The sequence below is a fragment of the Mytilus trossulus genome, chromosome 7 (assembly GCF_036588685.1).
Source record: "Mytilus trossulus isolate FHL-02 chromosome 7, PNRI_Mtr1.1.1.hap1, whole genome shotgun sequence".
Taxonomy (NCBI): domain Eukaryota; kingdom Metazoa; phylum Mollusca; class Bivalvia; order Mytilida; family Mytilidae; genus Mytilus; species Mytilus trossulus.
Genome location: NC_086379.1, coordinates 64,687,500 through 64,708,998, shown reverse-complemented (window position 1 = coordinate 64,708,998; position 21,499 = coordinate 64,687,500). Strand labels below are relative to the sequence as shown.

General features: G+C 32.7%; 1 protein-coding gene and 1 pseudogene across 3 annotated transcripts in view; both read right to left on the bottom strand.

Annotated features, from left to right (window-relative positions):
• Positions 1–21,499, bottom strand: part of LOC134725572 (unconventional myosin-XV-like) — a 132,001-nt gene that overhangs the window by 52,383 nt on the left and 58,119 nt on the right. For all 3 annotated transcript variants that reach the window (XM_063589505.1, XM_063589504.1, XM_063589506.1), the window contains 10 exons: positions 20,792–20,905; positions 18,338–18,613; positions 17,824–17,882; positions 17,247–17,376; positions 8,118–8,471; positions 5,810–5,887; positions 5,247–5,401; positions 4,643–4,813; positions 3,204–3,327; positions 2,518–2,693 (listed from right to left, as the gene is read on the bottom strand). In XM_063589505.1, coding sequence (XP_063445575.1) covers positions 2,518–2,693; positions 3,204–3,327; positions 4,643–4,813; positions 5,247–5,401; positions 5,810–5,887; positions 8,118–8,471; positions 17,247–17,376; positions 17,824–17,882; positions 18,338–18,613; positions 20,792–20,905 — 1,637 coding nt within the window. The remainder of the gene's footprint in view (positions 1–2,517; positions 2,694–3,203; positions 3,328–4,642; positions 4,814–5,246; positions 5,402–5,809; positions 5,888–8,117; positions 8,472–17,246; positions 17,377–17,823; positions 17,883–18,337; positions 18,614–20,791; positions 20,906–21,499) is intronic.
• Positions 10,141–15,904, bottom strand: LOC134725570 (uncharacterized; annotated as a pseudogene).

The following is a 21,499-nucleotide window of genomic DNA, read 5'->3' as shown; positions in this document are numbered from 1 at the left end:
AACCAATACTTTTTTTGTCCCTTTACTCGATCAGAGTCTATCCATTATATTAATAAATTTTGTTTTCGTATTTAACAAAATTTTGAATATATTTTTTATTTATGTGTAGTTTATTGCAGCAACAAAATGTTTTAATATTATGAGTAAACAGAATGTATCTATCTGAATCCTTTTACCTTTAATTATTATGTGTAAATATAGTTTATATTGGCAACTAAATGTTTTTATAGTCTGCATAAATAGAATTTTTATATCTGATTCTGTATACCTGTCCCGAGGGTACCAGTAAAATATATCTCTATTGATCAGACAAGCTCATCTCCTCACAGCTATTGTTTTGTATATTATCAATTTTTCAAACTTTTTTTGAATGGTATAACAGGTGTTATTTGTAACTTGAGGAAAAAGACAAAAATAACTGTCAATAAAAAAAATTGACCTTCCTCCTACGAAGAACTGTCTCTTTTTCAAAATTTAACATTTACACGAAGAAATAATTAGATGATTGATAACTGTACGTTATAAGAAGCCAAGTCTTGTACGAGATGCAGGATTTATGTAAGCAATATAACTTCGAAGTCTTATCTAAAAGTATGTTAATCTCAATTTAATATTTCATATACCATATTTTCAATTTAATTACAAATAAGGGATGTGAAGGTTCCTTGTTCTTTCATAGATTTAAAACTATATACTATTGTAAAACTTAATAAATTTGTCCATTAAAGCATAACACAAATAGAAACATGAAACATATAAACTGTTGACACAGAGATCTGTCTCACTTTTTGTAAATTTGATATTAAAATGCAAATGTTGAAATTAAAGTGTGAATATTTAAACATGAGAAACTATGCAAAACATTCCAAAACAATAAACCATAACTGAAGGTACAGGGCAAAATAACCTATAATGATATAAGAAATGCAAGTATTCATAAATCTGTGTACCATTTGCATTAACTTATCATAAGTAGCCCCCTTTTAAATTCAACAAGAGCAAGGCCATATAATCTCCTTGGAGATGAGCTGTGCAAATACTCAACAACATCATACCAAATATCATTGACACGCCTCTAGTGATGATATATAAACTGACCTTCAGACAAACTAAAACAATGTTATGTTAATTATGCCATGTAAACTAAGTTAAAGTTTTAGAGTTAATTGACCATGACCATGGGTACAGGGCCAAATAATCTCCATGGATGAAATGTACCAATGCTCTTACAACTGCATACCAAATGCCATTGACATGCCAACTACAGCAGGCCTAAGTCAAACGTTTCCGACTTTGTTAAAGCAAGACAAAACGGTCTCAATTGAAGTTTCTGTGACTTAGTATTGTGTTTATAAGTTTTCTCCTTTCTGAGAAAAGAAATTAATCATTAAGTTGCAATTCAGACATTATGAACTCATTAAACATTGCCATCTTTGGAGCAAAGCACGTCTATCAGCCAAATAATGGATTGTCTAGCTCATCTTTAACTTTATGACAGAATTATCACTACTAACAGAATTTATACAGTGATTCCCCAACCGCAGTGAAATGACAATAAAATATATTCATCCTATTGAGAAAAAAAAAATGCCTAAACACAACAGCGTACTTTTCACTTTAATGAAGTTGTAAGTCTTCAACTTTTGTTAAAATTTAAACCCCACAATTACAAAGTTTTGTCCAAGCTATGTTTAATAACTTCAATTAATTTTTGCATGACAAACTTTTTGTTTTGTACCAAATACCTTATTGTAGAATGTCCTGGTGGGGAAATATAAAAATCAATCTGTTACATTTAAGCAACCTCCAATCATTACATAACAAACAATAACTATGAGTAATATAGGTCCTTTTTTGACATACATTTTAAAATGGTTTCACTATTTTTGTATTGTAATTAGACAACTATTCTTTTCATTTAAAACAATAAATTTTAGCCCTTCCACAAAAACCATACAACAATGAATTTTTATCTGTAGGTGACCTACTTCATATAAAGTGTGCTTTACAGTGGATAGCAAAAAATATATACTGAAAATCTATAATTTCAAAGGATCTTAATAAAAAATATCAGAAACTTAATAATAAAATTGAGATTGGTAATTGGAAATGTGTCAATGAGACAACAACCTCACCAAAGAGCTGACATCAGCCCAAAGCCACCAAAGTCAAGCTCTTCAACACAGTGAGAATATACAGCACTTGGAGCCTGAATTGGAACAATTGCAAACATCGACAGGGTTATACATGTTTTGTGAGATCTCATAATTCATACAAATTCAAAAATTTGATACTGAAACAGCTGTCAACAAAGCAAAATCCAGGATACTCATTATTTTTTTTATAAATCAGAATAGTAATTAGTTACTCCTCCGTATTATTTTTCTTTGAAAGCAGAAGCTACTAATGGTGCAAGACCCTCAGGTGCAGACAAGGTCTTAAAACACTCCTTGTTATAGAAGTTAAATATTCAAGAGCCAAGCCATGTTAAGAGCAGTATATTTTTGTAGTACCCACCGTGCTATCCATCCTTGTAATGCCACCTGTATTTTCCTGGTAGATTCTACAGTTCTAATGAATCTTTTTCTGGCTAAATAACCTCGTATGGATTTCTGTAGAATTAACACTGAATCTATTTTGATCTTTCCACACACTTCATCTAGTCTCTGTTCAAATGACTCCTTCATGAAAACCTGAAAAATTCAAAGACTCTGTTAAATATTTGTTTTTCTTTCAATTTTTTGTACTTAAATTAGGCTGCAAGTTTTCTCATTTGAAATGTCTTATATTTGTCATTTCAGGGCCTTTTATAGCCAACTATGGGGTATGGGTTTGATTATTGTTGAAGGCCGTACAGTGACCCTATATGGTTGTTAATTTCTGTGTCATTTGTTCTCATATGGAGAGTTGTCTTATTGGCAATCATACCACATCTTCTTTTTTTATTTTTCTTACTTTCTACTGTAATTTTTCAAATGTAGCAGATACAAATTATCATACAGTAATAATGGATACATCAAATTAGTACATGTATGTAGATAAAAATTAAACTATGCTAGTATTAAAGTGGGGATATTTTGCAACAAATATCTGAAATTCAAATTATTCACTTATTTGATGAAAAATTAATAGTTTGTGGAGTACCTCCTAATACTTTGGTAAATTTTTATAAATGTACTAAAAGGGAGACAACTCAGACTTACCTTTGTTGCTCCTATTTTGTATTGATCAATAAACTGGGTCCCTTGTGTTTTTAGTATTGTAGCACACACATCATTTGGTAACAGGTGGGTGCTGATTTTTTGTCCTTGTAACAGGAATCTATACCTATAGGAAATGAGGAAAATGTTTTAAAAATAAATCATAATAAGGTCAAATCACTTGTTTTTACCATGGTTTCAAAAGCTATCTTTGATCAACACAGGCATTAAAGGTTTGGTCTATTCTTTAATAATTTAGTATTAAATTTATTTAGAATATATCCACCCTTTTCTGTGTTAATATAATTGTTCCTAAGACATAAAAAACAAAACAAAATAAAAACAAATGGAGTGGTAATTTGGTGTACACCCTTTATTCCTCTGTTGAACCACACCCTTTACTGTGTTGATCCAGTGCTGTATCATTCTCCAAGGCTTATAGTTTCCAGACTTATTTAATTGAGCATAAAATAATTTTACAATTTTGATTGTAAACAGGCATTGAGCATGAATAGATGTTGATTTTGAATCTTGAAACACAATGTTAGTAACTTGTATATCACTTAAAACTTTATTTAAATTCAATAGATTTAATTTTGCACCAATGAAATTAAAAAACTATTTCATTGCAAATTCAATTTTGATATGAACGAGTATACGATTTTTCAATGACATACCTTTCAATAAATGTTGGGAACTTGACTCTGATAGGATATCTAGCCACATACCTTTCAATGAATGTTGGGAACTTGACTCTGATAGGATATCTAGCCACATACCTTTCAATGAATGTTGGGAACTTGACTCTGATTGGATATCTAGCCACATACCTTTCAATGACTGTTGGGAACTTGACTCTGATAGGATATCTAGCCACATACCTTTCAATGAATGTTGGGAACTTGACTCTGATAGGATATCTAGCCACATACCTTTCAATGAATGTTGGGAACTTGACTCTGATTGGATATCTAGCCACATACCTTTCAATGAATGTTGGGAACTTGACTCTGATAGGATATCTAGCCACATACCTTTCAATGAATGTTGGGAACTTGACTCTGATAGGATATCTAGCCACATACCTTTCAATGAATGTTGGGAACTTGACTCTGATAGGATATCTAGCCACATACCTTTCAATGAATGTTGGGAACTTGACTCTGATAGGATATCTAGCCACATACCTTTCAATGAATGTTGGGAACTTGACTCTGATAGGATATCTAGCCCCATACCTTTCAATGAATGTTGGGAACTTGACTCTGATAGGATATCTAGCCACATACCTTTCAATGAATGTTGGGAACTTGACTCTGATTGGATATCTAGCCACATACCTTTCAATGAATGTTGGGAACTTGACTCTGATAGGATATCTAGCCACATACCTTTCAATGAATGTTGGGAACTTGACTCTGATAGGATATCTAGCCACATACCTTTCAATGAATGTTGGGAACTTGACTCTGATTGGATATCCCATCTTCCTTATTTTGATTGTCTCTAACATCCCAGTGTATCTCAGCTGGTCCAGAACAACAGTTGATTCAAAGTACATCGGAGCTTTGTGGTTGTTTGGCTTCAAACATCTCACGAAGAATGGATTACATCTGAAAGTAAATGTAATATAATTATTTAATAACAAATACATTAGATTTATAAACTATTCATTAAGCTATTTTATCAATATACTGACAATCTACTCTAGATATGGAATTAAATAAATATTTTGCAGTATTTATGAAAAATGATTAATCATAAATGCTCATAATCATTAATAATGAAATACTACTTTTTCACCTTGCTGAGTATTGATACTACTAATTCAGAAATTTGTGCATGCATTTTAGTATGTAATTGGTACAATTGACAAACAAGTGAGATTAATTATTATGGTTTCAGATCATGTTGCAGAGAAAAAATATTAGCTTTAAAATTATGAAACCTGTACTGTGAAATAAAACATCATAAAACTTTTCTGACAAAAACAAAAAACTTCTTTAAATTTCTCTAGTGAGGCAAAAAATCTATATTGTATCTTACTTAGACATGCTGTCAATCAAGGAGAGTAAAGATTCAGTGAATCCTGCTGCTACTGTAGGAGTCCTTGGCTTAACTGTGATGTAACGGCCTGTGGTTTTACTCAATGTCTTCGTTATAAATCTATCTCTCATTTCTTTAAACATCTGTGCTATTGTCTAAAAAAAATCATTGTTCTAAAGTGGAAAAAGGCTTTTTCTAACAAGACCAAACGCTGTTATGGTTTAGTTTGTTCAGCATTGGCCCACACCCCTTCCCTATGTCTAACCAAAAAGTTGAAGTTATGTTGAAACTTTTGTCAAAAAAGCAAGAAAAAGCAGTTATTTTGAAATAGAAATATTAATACAAAATATTTTACCAGATCACCTTGAAATTAACATAGATGAAGACTAAGGGAAATATCTCTGAATCAAAATAAAGTATTTTTTCCAAACTTCATGTGTTGTTTATGCCTAGACCATGTTTAGCAGGAGGTTTAGGTCATGTACTTATAAATCATGGTCTCCTTATAAAACTTTTTTTTTGTCTTACAAATTGAATTTTCAGATTGTATAATCCATACATACCCTGTTTTTACTTTCGCACAGTAATTCTATCACATCACTCCTAAGAGTATCTTTGTTTTTGTCTAAAAATTGCTGAACCTGTAAACATTAATACATGTATTACTGAAACATATAACTTTGTAAACATTAATACATGTATGACTGAGACATATAACTTCACAAAAGAGAACAAAAAACATCCCCCCTCTTTCTATTCTCTAATAAAATATCATTCAATGGTATAAAATCTTGAGATACATAATTGTACATTATAAAGCAATTATGCAAGGTTTTAATTTCGATATAAACTGCCAGTGACGAAATGCCAAATGCAGATAGGAGATGAAACACTAATATTTCTGGACAGTTATAATATTGGAATTATTATTCAACAACAGTAAACTCTGAAACTGAGACTATCTCACTCATCAAATGAAATGAATTTTGTCTTGTGTATAATTGCCCTATGTCCCTGTTTTGCATATGGGAACATGAGATTTATTAAATAACGCGTAATAAATGTACAAGTTGTCATGCTAGTAATTTGTCTCAACGTAATTCTGTTCAGTAGCACCTAATCTGAAAAATGTGACTTCAGTATTTGTCAGACAAATGGATAAACAGACAGAAAAACAGACACCTTAAAGGCAATATAGTCTCCAATCCTAGATAAGTTAAAGGGGACATGTTGGATTTGGTGGCCAAGTGGTCTTAGCAGTCCAACATCATAAATACAGTCACCAATGTAGTTGTGAGTTCCAACCCCACGGGTGACTGGTGTGCTCAATTCCAATCTTGTATGACTAAGATTGTTTTTTTTGCTGTAAAATCATGGTTCTCTATGAAATAGCCTGTTTTCTTGTTGGTTCCAAAATAAACTGCCTAATTTCTCATCAACCAAATTTTTATAAAACAGGAACATGTCCTTACATGGATGCCCAATTGCACCCCAACCAAACTATAACCTGAAGCAGGACAAACAGACAGACAGATGAACGAAATAACAGATGCACAGACCAGAAAACACAATGCCCCTCTAGTATCATAGGTGGGACATTAAAAATAATTTTGGAATGGAGCAATGAAGTTATCAAGACTGATTCAAAAAGAAATAATATAGCCTATATTTCTTAATACTAAAAATATGCTAATCTTTAAGAAAGTCAATGAAGTTTGAAATTTAAAATCAGTGTGACTAACAAATTCTAAATCTATTTTTAGATGCTAAGTTACAGTGATACATTTCTTTTTTTAAAACTGACATTGAATGTAAAAACTAAACAGAAGTCTATTGAGCATAAAATGACACTCCAGGTGACTGCATTCTCATTATAAACTTAACTTGAGAATCCAACAGACCTCTGTCAATTCAACCTTTAACTTAAAGTCACTTTTTAAGTAATAAATAAATAAAGGACAATTTTAGAATGTAAACAAGATTACCAAGCTGAAGCGTTAAAAATTCTTCCCCACTATATACATCATAAATCTTAGTGTGTGTCACAATGTGTTACTATGGTAGTAAAGTCAAGAGAAGTCTCATAACTCATATAATTGGTTTTCTGAACATGTTTTAATGTACATTGAACTTGGTTTGTTTTTTGAATGGATTGATACAAAATAGGGGGTATTGATGCTCATACATGTATTTAAATCTAAGATTGTAATATGTTTAAGTGCTGTCACAAGCCATGAACCTCAACATTGCAATTCTTGTTTATATCAGAGTTGATAACAGATATCTAGTAGTCTCTGTTCATAACATTATATATACTTCCTGGATTTATTGTGTTGTAGTATTGCTGTCCCATTGATATAGACTCTAAATCTTTTTTTATTCATATCTTTACCTTTTTGTGAGAAATTCAAACTCTCAACCAAACTAAATTTGATATACCTGGGTGATTGCCTTTAAGAACCAGTTTGTGACATTGTTTCATGTGTGTGTTGGGCAAATGTGGTAGCCTTTTGTTGTTGATTGTAATTAGTTTGGGGTTTTATGCAGATGTGCAATATTTAATAATATGGTAGTAATAAACAAAAATCTACTCTGTAATAATTGACTGACATAATCTTTACAGCTAATTTCCTAATGCATGTAAAGCAATACTTTGGTTAGTTTGCTTGCTTTGTTTGAATATTGTATAATGTAATTGGGATAACGTCCAATCTAATTTAAGTATGATATATAGGTTAAAATATGTCTTTATATATTGTTTGAAGATGTCAATGCTATGACAAAGCTTGAATTAATGTTTATACAAACAGAGCAAGCAAGCCTACCAAAGTTTTACTCTACAAGCATTAGGAAATCAGCTGTAAAACTTACATTATATTTGATTTTTCCTGCGTAGTGACGAATGAAAAATTCTGGATCTGACATCCTTGGTTTTTCATATAATGGATTATTGGCATGATGAAAATGACATTTTTCTAAGAATGAAGTATCTGATGCTTGTGGAAAACTACACTCATCGTCTAAAATGCTTAATATTCCTGCTGGTTTGCTAGCTAACAAGTCAATCACTGGTTGATTATCCAGGAATTCTATGTGTCGCCAGTCTATGTTTTCCTTTGAATATTCATTTTGTTCTATTCTAAATATATGCTGATTGAAAAAGAACTGCATTGTCTCATTAGCATAGTTAATATTAAGTTGTTCAAAACTATTTGTGTGGAAATCCTGAAAAAGAAAGAAATGTATGTAATTAAAAAATGTTCTAAATATATATATCATGGCTATATACCTCATATATTTCTCTTATCATATTCAGATTTATTGAAAGTCTTTTGAATTTTCACTGTTAATCCAGACATATTGCCCTGTATATTCTTTTTCCATGGTTATATAGTTGAGAGAACAAGTTTCTGTAGGTTTAGTTTATTTTAGATTTTCATTCCCATGTCCTCCTCCCCATTAGTTATTTAATTTTTTTGGCATGTACACTTTATTTAATCTTTAGGTGGTTTTTTTTCATGTTAGAAGGTTTCAGATCAAATGAATAAAATGTGTCTGCCACTTGAATAGCAGTCAAATAAAATTATTTCATTATTGGGATAAATTGTTTCCCTTTCATAATGTAAAGTAAATTTTAAAACATCCAACCTCATATCTTCTTGCAAATTCTTTGACCTGACAATTAAACCATCCTGATCTAACTTTCGGCCCTATATTTTAATTTTGCTAATAAATGTGTCAGTGAACAAAATCCTCAAAGTCACACATAATGAGTTCATATTAATTTCATAGTAATTTAAATAATTTAATTACCCCTGATTTCTTTCAGAACACACAGTTTGAACTCATGATATGTAAAATTAAGGATTTAGTGCTCACATTATTATCAACCTAATTTTTCCTGCTATCACCTATCTTGTAAAAACTCCTGGGAAATACTGTGTAGCAATGCCATTGGTATCCATGTTTGAATTAAACATAAATCATAATTTAATTACAACTTTTATTTTATATATATACATCACAATTATAATTTGGCCCTTGGGGAAACTACTCAGCTAAAAAATTTAATTTTTTGCTCCATGCCTAAACCAAGAGCCTAGCTATGTGCATACTGAAAAGTAGCAAAGTATAGACCCCTGGCTTGACATCACACCAACCCAATTGGAACGATGGTTCAAAATAAATGCAATGAGGCTATCAGGAAGCCTATGAGGCTATCATTCCTAGAGGCTATCATGCCTATGAGGCTATGAGGAAGCCTATAATGAGACAATGAGGAAGCCTATAAGGAGGCTATGAGGAAGCCTAGTAGTGTTGATGTTGAATTGGTGTTGGAATGAATTTGTATGAAATTTGACAGTTTATCCCCAGAAATTCTTGGGGGATGAGTGAAATTTTTGAAACAACCAGTGATAAAATTTCATAAATGAAATCAATAAACATAATGCTGAGATTGCTTCCCCTGTCATGGCAATATTGAAGGTGAAAGGAGGGGTCGGTGGGAGGCAAGTTTTTAGCTAAAACACTATTAGCACTATTAGCCAAGATTATTCTATAACTACTTAATCTGCATTTAGATAAATGAATACTCAAGGCAGCATACACAGGTTTTTAATACACAACTTGTTAATGGGATACTCCTAAGTGGGAGGAGTTAAAACTGCACCCAGATTAATGTATCAAGAAACAAAGGACAAAGGAAGCCAAATGCCACAAGTGGTCACTAATTAACAAGACATGTATATTTGTATTGGAACTGATGAAATTAGACCTCCTGCTAAGAACATGTGATAAACTTCATATCTAACTGATTGACATATGATAATAAATCTGTTTCATCTCAACAGCAAAGAAAATACACATCATGGGAAAATCCTAAAATATTGACTACTGAGTAATTAAAATCAAATTATGTATAAACATAACTTATATAACATATAAGCACCTATTTATACAAAATTCTCAGAAATGATCCTGAATATGTTTAATTGTCATTTGTTCCATGTTTGCATTGTGTTCTGATTCTTTGTAAATATTTTTTAGGGTAAATTTATTTCTGTTTGATGTGATGCTGTTCTAACCTTATTTTAATTGTCTTTTGTTTATACTGTATCTTTTCTGTGGTAATCTGTTATGTAATAGGGAAATGTGTGTTAACACCTGAGCAAAACATCCAACCTCATATCTTCTTGCAAATTCTTTGACCTGACAATTAAACCATCCTGATCTAACTTTCGGCCCTATATTTTAATTTTGCTAATAAATGTGTCAGTGAACAAAATCCTCAAAGTCACACATAATGAGTTCATATTAATTTCATAGTAATTTAAATAATTTAATTACCCCTGATTTCTTTCAGAACACACAGTTTGAACTCATGATATGTAAAATTAAGGATTTAGTGCTCACATTATTATCAACCTAATTTTTCCTGCTATCACCTATCTTGTAAAAACTCCTGGGAAATACTGTGTAGCAATGCCATTGGTATCCATGTTTGAATTAAACATAAATCATAATTTAATTACAACTTTTATTTTATATATATACATCACAATTATAATTTGGCCCTTGGGGAAACTACTCAGCTAAAAAATTTAATTTTTTGCTCCATGCCTAAACCAAGAGCCTAGCTATGTGCATACTGAAAAGTAGCAAAGTATAGACCCCTGGCTTGACATCACACCAACCCAATTGGAACGATGGTTCAAAATAAATGCAATGAGGCTATCAGGAAGCCTATGAGGCTATCATTCCTAGAGGCTATCATGCCTATGAGGCTATGAGGAAGCCTATAATGAGACAATGAGGAAGCCTATAAGGAGGCTATGAGGAAGCCTAGTAGTGTTGATGTTGAATTGGTGTTGGAATGAATTTGTATGAAATTTGACAGTTTATCCCCAGAAATTCTTGGGGGATGAGTGAAATTTTTGAAACAACCAGTGATAAAATTTCATAAATGGCCATAACACAGATGGTAACAGCTGAGTGTCCCCAAGGATTTGTGAGGTTAGGGAGGGGGTACCTTCAATAAAGCCATGAAATAAAAAAAAATAAAAATAAAAATAATAAATGTTATCGCATAATAATACACAATATCAAAATCAATTGTCAAACAAAAACAATATCATCCAGAATCTCTGTAAAAAACATGCGTATGGAATATTTGAAAATGAGCATGCCCTTAAATTCTACCTAACCTACTTTGAGCTGTTTTAATAGATGCTGGCGTTACCCTAATGTATCTGATGTAACTATCTGAAGTCCAGCGCCCTAATGTTTTTATCAAGTGATCTTCTATTTTTGCCTTACCAGCACTTGTAGCTGCCCCAATTCTAAAACTATGACCATTATAATGACTTGAGTTGAAACCACATATATCCAGTTCTTTTTTAATACAAGTGATGAAATATTGTCTCTCCAGAGGTTTCTTATCAATGGTTATGAAAAGTGGATCAGTTTGATTAGTAGGAGAAAATTCTTTCCTTATTTGTATATATTCTAACAAAATTGTGTAAGGGCAGATAAGCTGACCTAATTTATGTAGCTGTATATTTATGCCTTTTCTAAAAGGATCTGTTTTTGATTGTTTTAATTTCAAAACTACTAAGTCTGAGTGAAATACAACATCTTCAATACATAAATTAATATGTGGATCAAACTGTGAGGCCTTTGACACTGTAAACTCGCCACATCTCAAAAATCCATAAATGCAGTTCTTAACATTAAATCAGTAAACTTGGAACAAAAACCTTTTCTCAAACAATTTACAATTTTTTCCAAAATTTCGAAAGTTATTGGTAATCTTATGTGATTTTTTGGTTTTTGCAGTCTTTTTACAGAATTTAAAACATAATCAAGTCTGATTAAAGGTGTATTATGAGCAGATTGTAAGGGATCATTTTGATTACCCTGTACATATTTATACCTAATTCCACATAAATATAGTTTAATGGTAGAGTATTGTAAACTCAGAATTTTAAAGCAGTGGGCTATGAAATAAATTAAAATATCCTCAGAAATAGGAGGTAAGTTAGAAAATTGAAAACCATTCAATAACATAAAAGTCTCAAATTTTCTGAACCCAGTATCATACACAGTTCTTGTAGTATTAGCAATAGCACTGTTCCAAAGTTCATTCACTGCTTGATTTAGGACCACATTACATCTGAGCTGCTTGGGCACTTCATTGGATGTTGTGCTGCACTGGGAGCTAGTTTGCGGAATCTGTCTATCTGTAAATGAGATAGAGCATCACTTATATCATTCTGATATCCTGGAACATGTTTGGCACTAAAATGAAAGTTGAATTTACAAGCACACCATGTAAGTTTCCTCATTAATTTCATTATTTGTAAACACTTTGAACGGCCCTTTTTTACTATAGCCACTGTAGCTTCATTGTCACACCAGAAAAGAATGCGTTTTGTTGTCCACTGTGAGCCCCACAGTATTGCGGATACTACAATGGGGTATAATTCAAGAAAAGCCATTGAAATGTTTTGTCAGGATAAGCAATGTTTGATGGCCATGATGAATAAAACCATTCTCCCTTGAAATATCCACCAAATCCTTTTGTTGATGAGGCATCAGTAAAAAGTTCCATATCATAACTTGAGTAAAATTGTCTACTGTAAAACATGTTCACACCATTCCAGCTGCTCAGAAAAAGTAACCAAAATTCTAGGTCAACACGGCATTCCTTATCTAATTTAACATAATGATGCAAATCATTGACAGTAGTGGACAGCCCTATGAGGTATGAAACAAAGGATCTACCAGGTAAAATGACACGTGAAGCAAAGTTTAAGTGACCCAAAAGCTGCAACAATTCCCTTTTTGTACAAGATTTTTTCCTGTATAATTTTTTGATGAATTCACAAATGCGATCAACTTTATTAAGAGGTAGTCGAGCTTCCATTTTTTCAGAATCTAGAATAATACCCAAATATTCTAAACATTTTACTTGACCTATTGTCTTATGTTTTGCTATAGGAATGTTCAGTTTTTTGAAAATCATCATCATTATAGCCATAGTCCTCTCACCATCAGCATCTGGTGGATCTATGGTTAGGAAATCATCCAATAAATGCAAAATGCTATTAACTTTGTAATTGTTTTCTGCAATATGACACAAAGCTTGGGATAAATGGTCAAACATTTTGGGGCTTGAACGACATCCAAAAGTTAAACGGACATAAAAATAATACATTTTTTCCCATTTTATGCAGAAAAGAGGCCACTGACTTGGTACAATTGGACAATTTTTGAACGCGTCGGATATGTCGAACTTGCAAAGCCAGGAATTTCTTCTAAATTTCAAAATAACATCAATAGCGTCATCTATTCTAACATAAGACATTGAGCAATCCTGTTTGTCAATAAGATCATTAATAATTAGATGTTTATCATCATTATGTGGTGAAGATAAGTCCAATATTAAACGCTTTTTACCAGAATATTTCCCTTCTGCAATACCAATTGGGCTTACCCTATATTTTTGAAAAGGGGGATCCTTAAAAGGCCCATACAAGAAACCTTTAAAAACTTCTTTCTCTATCAAATCAGAAACCACATCTGGTTGTGTCCTAGCAGATAAACTATTCCTACATTCTTTTGTGGGTAAATCTGTTGTAGATATTAGTATCAAATCCTATCTCTAAGCCATTGCATAAATAGTTAACAAATTTTTTGTCAGGATGAGAAATTAATTCTTTTGCAAGTTTAATAACATTAATTGGAGTAGTAGCCAGATATGGGAAATCATGTAGTCATTGACCTTGCTTATTTGTTGTTATTTTCTCAAACTTTTGTGAAGAGTTTACTGTATGTGGCTTAGATTGTACTTCAGTCCTACCTTGAGAGGGGAAAACTTTTTGACAAGATAATAGGGTATGACCAGCGACTTTACATCTGCTACAGATATGTGAAAAATGACAAAAACTCCTGGTACAACCCCTACTGGTATTAAATTTATTGCAAACCTCCCGCCCAGAATGATAAATTTTCTTTCTACCTAACTTATCAGTAGTGTCTACCTGCCTTGATACTTTATCTGGGTAGTCTTGATATGTCATGGAGGTTTGCATAGGACAAAAAGCAGTAGTGTGATCAACCAAATTACAAATTTTGCAAACATTTACATTCCCACCAGCAACTATTAATGAAAGAAGATCCCTATCTCTTTTGCTCCAGTCAACTTTAATCCTTCTCTCCCTTAAAAGAGCTGCTGATTTTGCAGAAAACAATTTATTGTTATCATAAAATATGTCACCATAAAAATTACTAATATCTATAATCTCATCTTCATAAGCATCTAGCTCTGCTCTACGGTCAGGGTAAACTGATGACATGACCCTCTTAAACTTGCCAAATGCCTTAATGAATTCTTGAATTGTGAGTTTTCTATTAAGACGGGGATCTGGCTTCCCAGAAATATTTAACTCTAACCCATTAGCTGCAACAGAGTGAATTTGGGGAGTTTCATAGTTTGGGATAAGAAGAGATGCCAAATTAACATCCTTACCGTCAATGATTTGCTTTTGAATAGAAGGAGATATAATGTCCACATTAGAATATTCATCCGAACGCACTCCACATGAAACATTTCCAACTTGTGGTCCTGAGATGAAAGATGCATGCTCTTGTGTATTTCCATGTAAAACGGTATTATTTCCTCTGTTAGACGTTTCACTCCTATTCCCAATCCCTGCATGGTTGTACCACTGTTGAAGGTTGAATTCACGATCTCTACCTGTGTCATGAGTACAATTGTCTCTGTAAATTAGCTGTTTGAAGGTCTCTTGAAGTCCTTCAAAACACTGAGCTATGTTCCTGTCTGTTCCACCATTCTCATTTTCACCATTTGTAACACTGCTTCTGTGTTGAGGCACTGATTCTTCTAAGTTAATTGGAAGAGTGCTCTCTGGTGAGGAATCTGCGTTAATCTCATCACTAATGGTGTCTGTCTGTTGTGTCTCTAAAGATGTTACTCCATCAAAACAATTCTCTAAATAAAGTTGTTTTAACACTTGTTTTGACATACCAGAAGGTGTTCTTATTCCCTTTTTGTTAAGTTCTTCTTTTAGTTTGTTTATTGTCCAGTTAGAAGGGTTATTAGAATCCCATTGGGTCTCATACGGAGAACTCCTAGTTTTCCTTCGAACACCTTTTCCTCTGCCAGACATTTTGTTGTCAGTTATTCCAAAATAATGTTTTATTTTTTCAGGTTATATAGTTTGAATTATATTTAGTTGTTTAAAAACTGTAATATAGCTGTTGTAAAGTAATCCAAACACTGAAAGTTCAAGTTTTTAGCTAAAACACTATTAGCACTATTAGCCAAGATTATTCTATAACTACTTAATCTGCATTTAGATAAATGAATACTCAAGGCAGCATACACAGGTTTTTAATACACAACTTGTTAATGGGATACTCCTAAGTGGGAGGAGTTAAAACTGCACCCAGATTAATGTATCAAGAAACAAAGGACAAAGGAAGCCAAATGCCACAAGTGGTCACTAATTAACAAGACATGTATATTTGTATTGGAACTGATGAAATTAGACCTCCTGCTAAGAACATGTGATAAACTTCATATCTAACTGATTGACATATGATAATAAATCTGTTTCATCTCAACAGCAAAGAAAATACACATCATGGGAAAATCCTAAAATATTGACTACTGAGTAATTAAAATCAAATTATGTATAAACATAACTTATATAACATATAAGCACCTATTAAAATTTATTTTGTAATTAACACATGTTCATGTTCTGGTGAATTTCAGTTTTGATCAAGTGTTTTGTTGAATGTCTGTTGTCATCAAGTGTTTTGTTGAATGTTTGTTTCCATTTAGTGTTTTGTTGAATGTCTGTTATCATTTAGTGTTTTGTTGAATGTCTGTTTTTGTTTAGTGTTTTGTTGAATGTCTGTTTTCATGAAGTGTTTTGTTGGATGTCTGTTTTCATTTAGTGTTTTGTTGGAAATCTGTTTTCATTTAGTGTTTTGTTGACTGTCTGTTTTGATCAAGTGTTTTGTTGGAAATCTGTTTTCATTTAGTGTTTTGTTGACTGTCTGTTTTGATCAAGTGTTTTGTTGAATGTATGTTTTCTTTAAGTGTTTCCTTGAATTATCTTTCATCAAGAGTTTTGCTGAACGTTTGTTTTCATTCAGTGTTTTGTTGAATTTCAGTTTTGATTAATTGTTTTGTTGAATGTCTGTTTTCATCAAGTGCTATGTTGAATTTCAGTTTTGATTAAGTATTTTGTTGAATGTCTGTTTTCATGAAGTGTTTTGTAGAATGTCTGTATTGATGAAATGTTTTTTTGAAAGTCTGTTTTCAAGGGGTGTTTTGTTGAATTTCAGTTTTCATCAAGTATTTGGTTGAATGTCTGTTTTAATAAAGTGTTTTGTTCGATGTCTGTTTTCGTTAAGTGTTTTGTTGGATGTCTGTTTTCGTTAATTGTTTCATTGAATGTCTGTTTTCATTTAGTGTTTTGTTGAATGTCTGTTTTCATTTAATGTTTTGTTGGATGTCTGTTTTCATTTAGTTTTTGTCAAATGTGTGTTTTCATTAAGTGTTTTGTTGGATGTCTGTTTTCGTTCAGTGTTTCATTGAATGTCTGTTTTCATTAAGTGTTTTTTTGAATGTCTATTATCATGTTGCTTGTACACTTCATAATTTAATTTAAACATATTTATTTATAGTGGATTGGGAAACAAGTTTTGCAACTTATATTAATCCCTTTCCACTTTGCGGGTGCGAGTGCTGCCTTGTAGCGGCATTAGCCTACTCTTTTTCGAAATCTACAAGGGTGTCTTTAACGTGCAAGAGATGTGGCTCTCTCTTAACACGGGCCAGCCATTTATCGTCCCCGTCCGACGGACTATCATCGTTTCCTCAAGACCATACTTGCGAATGGTGTCAAGGGAGAGCCGAAAATTGGGTTCCTGAAATTTTCATCCCAAACGGGAATCATATCTTACCTCAAATCCAAAAATATCCAGTAGTGCCAATGATGTGGACTTTTCTCTCTCTGACCTACAGGTAATTAAATTAATCTTCTCCACCAAATAGGTAAATAGACGACTATATAAAGCTTTGGCTATGGCATCCCTGAAAGTATAATTTAATTTTTCAGAATAAATTGAAAAGTTCAGTACTAAAAAGTCAAACCTCTATATAAAGGAAACCTTTACCTTATTTGAGGTTGAACTCTGAATTAAGTTTCAAAATACATGATTATTACTTAATTTTGAAAAGAATAGGGTGATATGACAAAGCAATTATTTGATAAATAAAGGTGAACTTTATAGAAGGTCTGACTGTACTTGAAATTTTAAATCACTGGGGGAAAGCGGACATCCGTAAAGTCTGTTACGGACCGCCCAACATGGCAAAATGCAGACGCGGGAAGAATTTATATTTCCCAAATACTTTTGATCGAAAGCAGCATTGATAGAGAAAATTGGTAATTGTCTGTTTGATGAATAGAACAACACACATATCAAGTGTTCTGGAGATAAAATAACGATATAATGGTTTTATACAACTTTTACAAACCTTGAATCTAAAGCTTGATCTATGTTGAAGGGGGAAACAACTCTATCTCCTCTAGTCTCCTGTAAAGCAAAATACAAATGTTTAGATTTTCATTTTTTTTTTAACAATATTTCTTCAGGTTAAGAGAATCTGTTAAGTTCTTATCATCATGATGGTTCTTGTATGCTCCTAGATTTTGTAAACTTACTCAAATGAATTTTCGGTTGAAATTTATGTACATTTCAATTAAAAAAGATAAATTTTCAGAAGAAATGTATCATGACCTAATTACTGTTAATTTAGAATTATAGAAAGGTTTTTATTAATGAGAAAAAATTGACTCCATGAGCTTTTCCTTATATTGCAATAATTATTCACACTTTTGGTCATTCTCCAAAAATCACAATAATAAATGCACGCAATGATTTCTGAGTTTGCAGTAATGTACCTTGTCACAGTTATCATTTAATATAAAAGTATCCCAATTCTACTTACTGTGACTTTGCTAGTAAGACCCTGTTTATGTTGTACTTACCGTGACTTTGCTAGTAAGAGCCTGTTTCAGCCAATCTTCAGAGAGTTGTAAGAGATGTGATATCCATTTGATCTCAGCATCATTTCCAAGTAACACAGTATCATGGGAAGAGTCATGTACTCGTTTGAAAAATATATTTCCAAAGTGTAAAACAGAAGCTAAGATTTTGTATATTGTTTCCTTTTCATTTCCTTCAAAGTTCAACACGTGAAAAGCACCAGTTAATACACGATAGTTTTCTACATCGTTCCGACCAGAAATATCACAGTTACCTCCCTGGAAATAAGTGAGATCATCATTACACATTGATATCATTAAGACAATTAGTGACATGGTAACAATATTTTTTATTTATTGTATTTGTGGAATTATGAATGTAACTGTATGTGTATTATTTCAGTGCTCCTTGCAATTCAACGGTTTACAAAAAAGTGAGCCATTGGGAATCCAGGGGGGTTCAGAGGGTTGGAACCAACCGGTAACCCCATTTTTTTTTGGACAATCAATGCAATTAAATGGGCACATATAGTTTGAACTCCTTTTATCCAGGGTGTCAAACCCCTTTTTAAACTAGAGGCTCCAAAGAGCCTGTGTCGCTCACCTTGGTCTATGTGAATATTAAACAAAGGACGCATTTGAATTCATGACAAAATTGTGTTTTGGTGATGGTGATGTGTTTATATATCTTACTTTACTGAACATTATTGCTGCTTACAATCATTCTATCTATATTGAACTTGGCCTAAGAGCTTCAGTGGAAAATGTTAGTTAAAATTTACAAATTTTATGAAAATTGTTAAAAATTGACTATAAAGGGCAATAACTCCTTATGGGGTCAATTGACCATTTAGGTCATGTTGACTTATTTTTAGGTGTTACTTTGCTGTACATTGTTTCCCTTTACAGTTTATCTCTATCTATAATAATATTCAAGATAATAACAAAAAACAGAAAAATTTCCTTAAAATGACTAATTCAGGGGCAGCAACCTAACAGCAGTTTGTCCAATCCATCTGAAAATTTCATGGCAAATAGATCTTGACCTGATTAACAATTTTACTCCCTGTTAGATTTGCTCTAAATGCTTTGGTTTTTGAGTTATAAGCAAAAAACTGCATTTTACCCCTATGTTCTATTTTTAGTCATGGCGGCCATCTTTGTTTGTTGGCCGGGTCACGCCACACAATTTTTAAACTAGATACCCCAATGATGATTGCGGCCAAGTTTGTTTAAATTTGGCCTGGTAGTTTCAGAGGAGAAGATTTTTGTAAAAGATTACCAAGATTTACGAAAAATGGTTAAAAATTGACTATAAAGGACAATAACTCCTAAAGTGGTCAACTGACCATTTTGATTATGTTGACTTATTTGTAGATTTTACTTTGCTGAACATTATTGCTGTTTACAGTTTATCTCTATCTATAATAATATTCAAGATAATAACAAAAAACAGCAAATTTTCCCTAAAATTACCAATTCAGGGGCAGCAACCCAACAACAGGTTGTCCGATTCATCTGAAAATTTCAGGGCAGTTAGATCTTGACCTGATGAACATTTTTACCCCATGTCAGATTTGCTCTAAATGCTTTGGTTTTTGAGTTATAAGCCAAAAACTGCATTTTACCCCTATGTTCTATTTTTAGCCGTGGCGGCCATCTTGGTTGGTTGGCGGGGTCACCGGACACAATTTTTAAACTAGACACCCCAATGATGATTATGGCCAAGTTTGGATTAATTTGGCCCAGCAGTTTCAGAGGAGAAGATTTTTGTAAAAGATTACCAAGATTTACGAAAAATGGTTAAAAATTGACTATAAAGGACAATAACTCCTAAAGTGGTCAACTGACCATTTTGATTATGTTGACTTATTTGTAGATTTTACTTTGCTGAACATTATTGCTGTTTACAGTTTATCTCTATCTATAATAATATTCAAGATAATAACAAAAAACAGCAAATTTTCCCTAAAATTACCAATTCAGGGGCAGCAACCCAACAACAGGTTGTCCGATTCATCTGAAAATTTCAGGGCAGTTAGATCTTGACCTGATGAACATTTTTACCCCATGTCAGATTTGCTCTAAATGCTTTGGTTTTTGAGTTATAAGCCAAAAACTGCATTTTACCCCTATGTTCTATTTTTAGCCGTGGCGGCCATCTTGGTTGGTTGGCGGGGGTCACCGGACACAATTTTTAAACTAGACACCCCAATGATGATTATGGCCAAGTTTGGATTAATTTGGCCCAGCAGTTTCAGAGGAGAAGATTTTTGTAAAAGTTAACGACGACGGACGACGACGGACGCCGGACGCCAAGTGATGAGAAAAGCTCACTTGGCCCTTCGGGCCAGGTGAGCTAAAAATGGCTTGATCTGCCCCCAAGTGAGTATGGAGTATCATTAAAATCAAATCCTATCGCTATAACAGTAGATATGCCATTCTTTTACTTTTTACCTGATTTAAATAAAAGTATTTATTTGCTGTCTGTAGACCATATTTCTTTCTCTCATCTTCTGTCATGCCAGCTAAAATTTCATAGAACACATGGTAGTTTCTTTCATCTGGTGCCTACAAAATAAAGAAAATATGTTTCTTATAGTTTTCTCCAAGAGATCATATTCTCATGACACGAGGACCAGTCTGAATTAGTCTGAAATCTATTTTATATTACTGGACTGAAGTCCGAATTATACATCATATTTGTTTAGGGGCCAGCTGAAGGACGCCTCCGGGTGCGGGAATTTCTCTTTACATTGAAGACCTGTTGGTGACCTTCTGCTGTTGTTTTTTTCTATGGTCGGGTTGTTGTCTCTTTGATACATTCCCCATTTCCATTCTCAATTTTATTATAGTCTGAACTTGTACTCTACCTTTACTTAACCATTTTATACATGTCTGAACCATACAATATGCTGTATAGGTAAAACTGCTATCATACAGGGTATACTGGTAGACTTTTGTCAGTAATTTAATAATTATTTCCATTTAGTATTACAATATCTCAAGTCTAACTGTTGGTATGCTACTATTTGTCAGGTATTGGTAAAATAAAACCAAGTGGCAAAGACTATATACAGAATGACAGTTTTAGGCAGTTTAACTCTATCAGCAACTCTCTAATACAACTTCATTCTAATCATCCCTTAACAATAACAGTGGCAA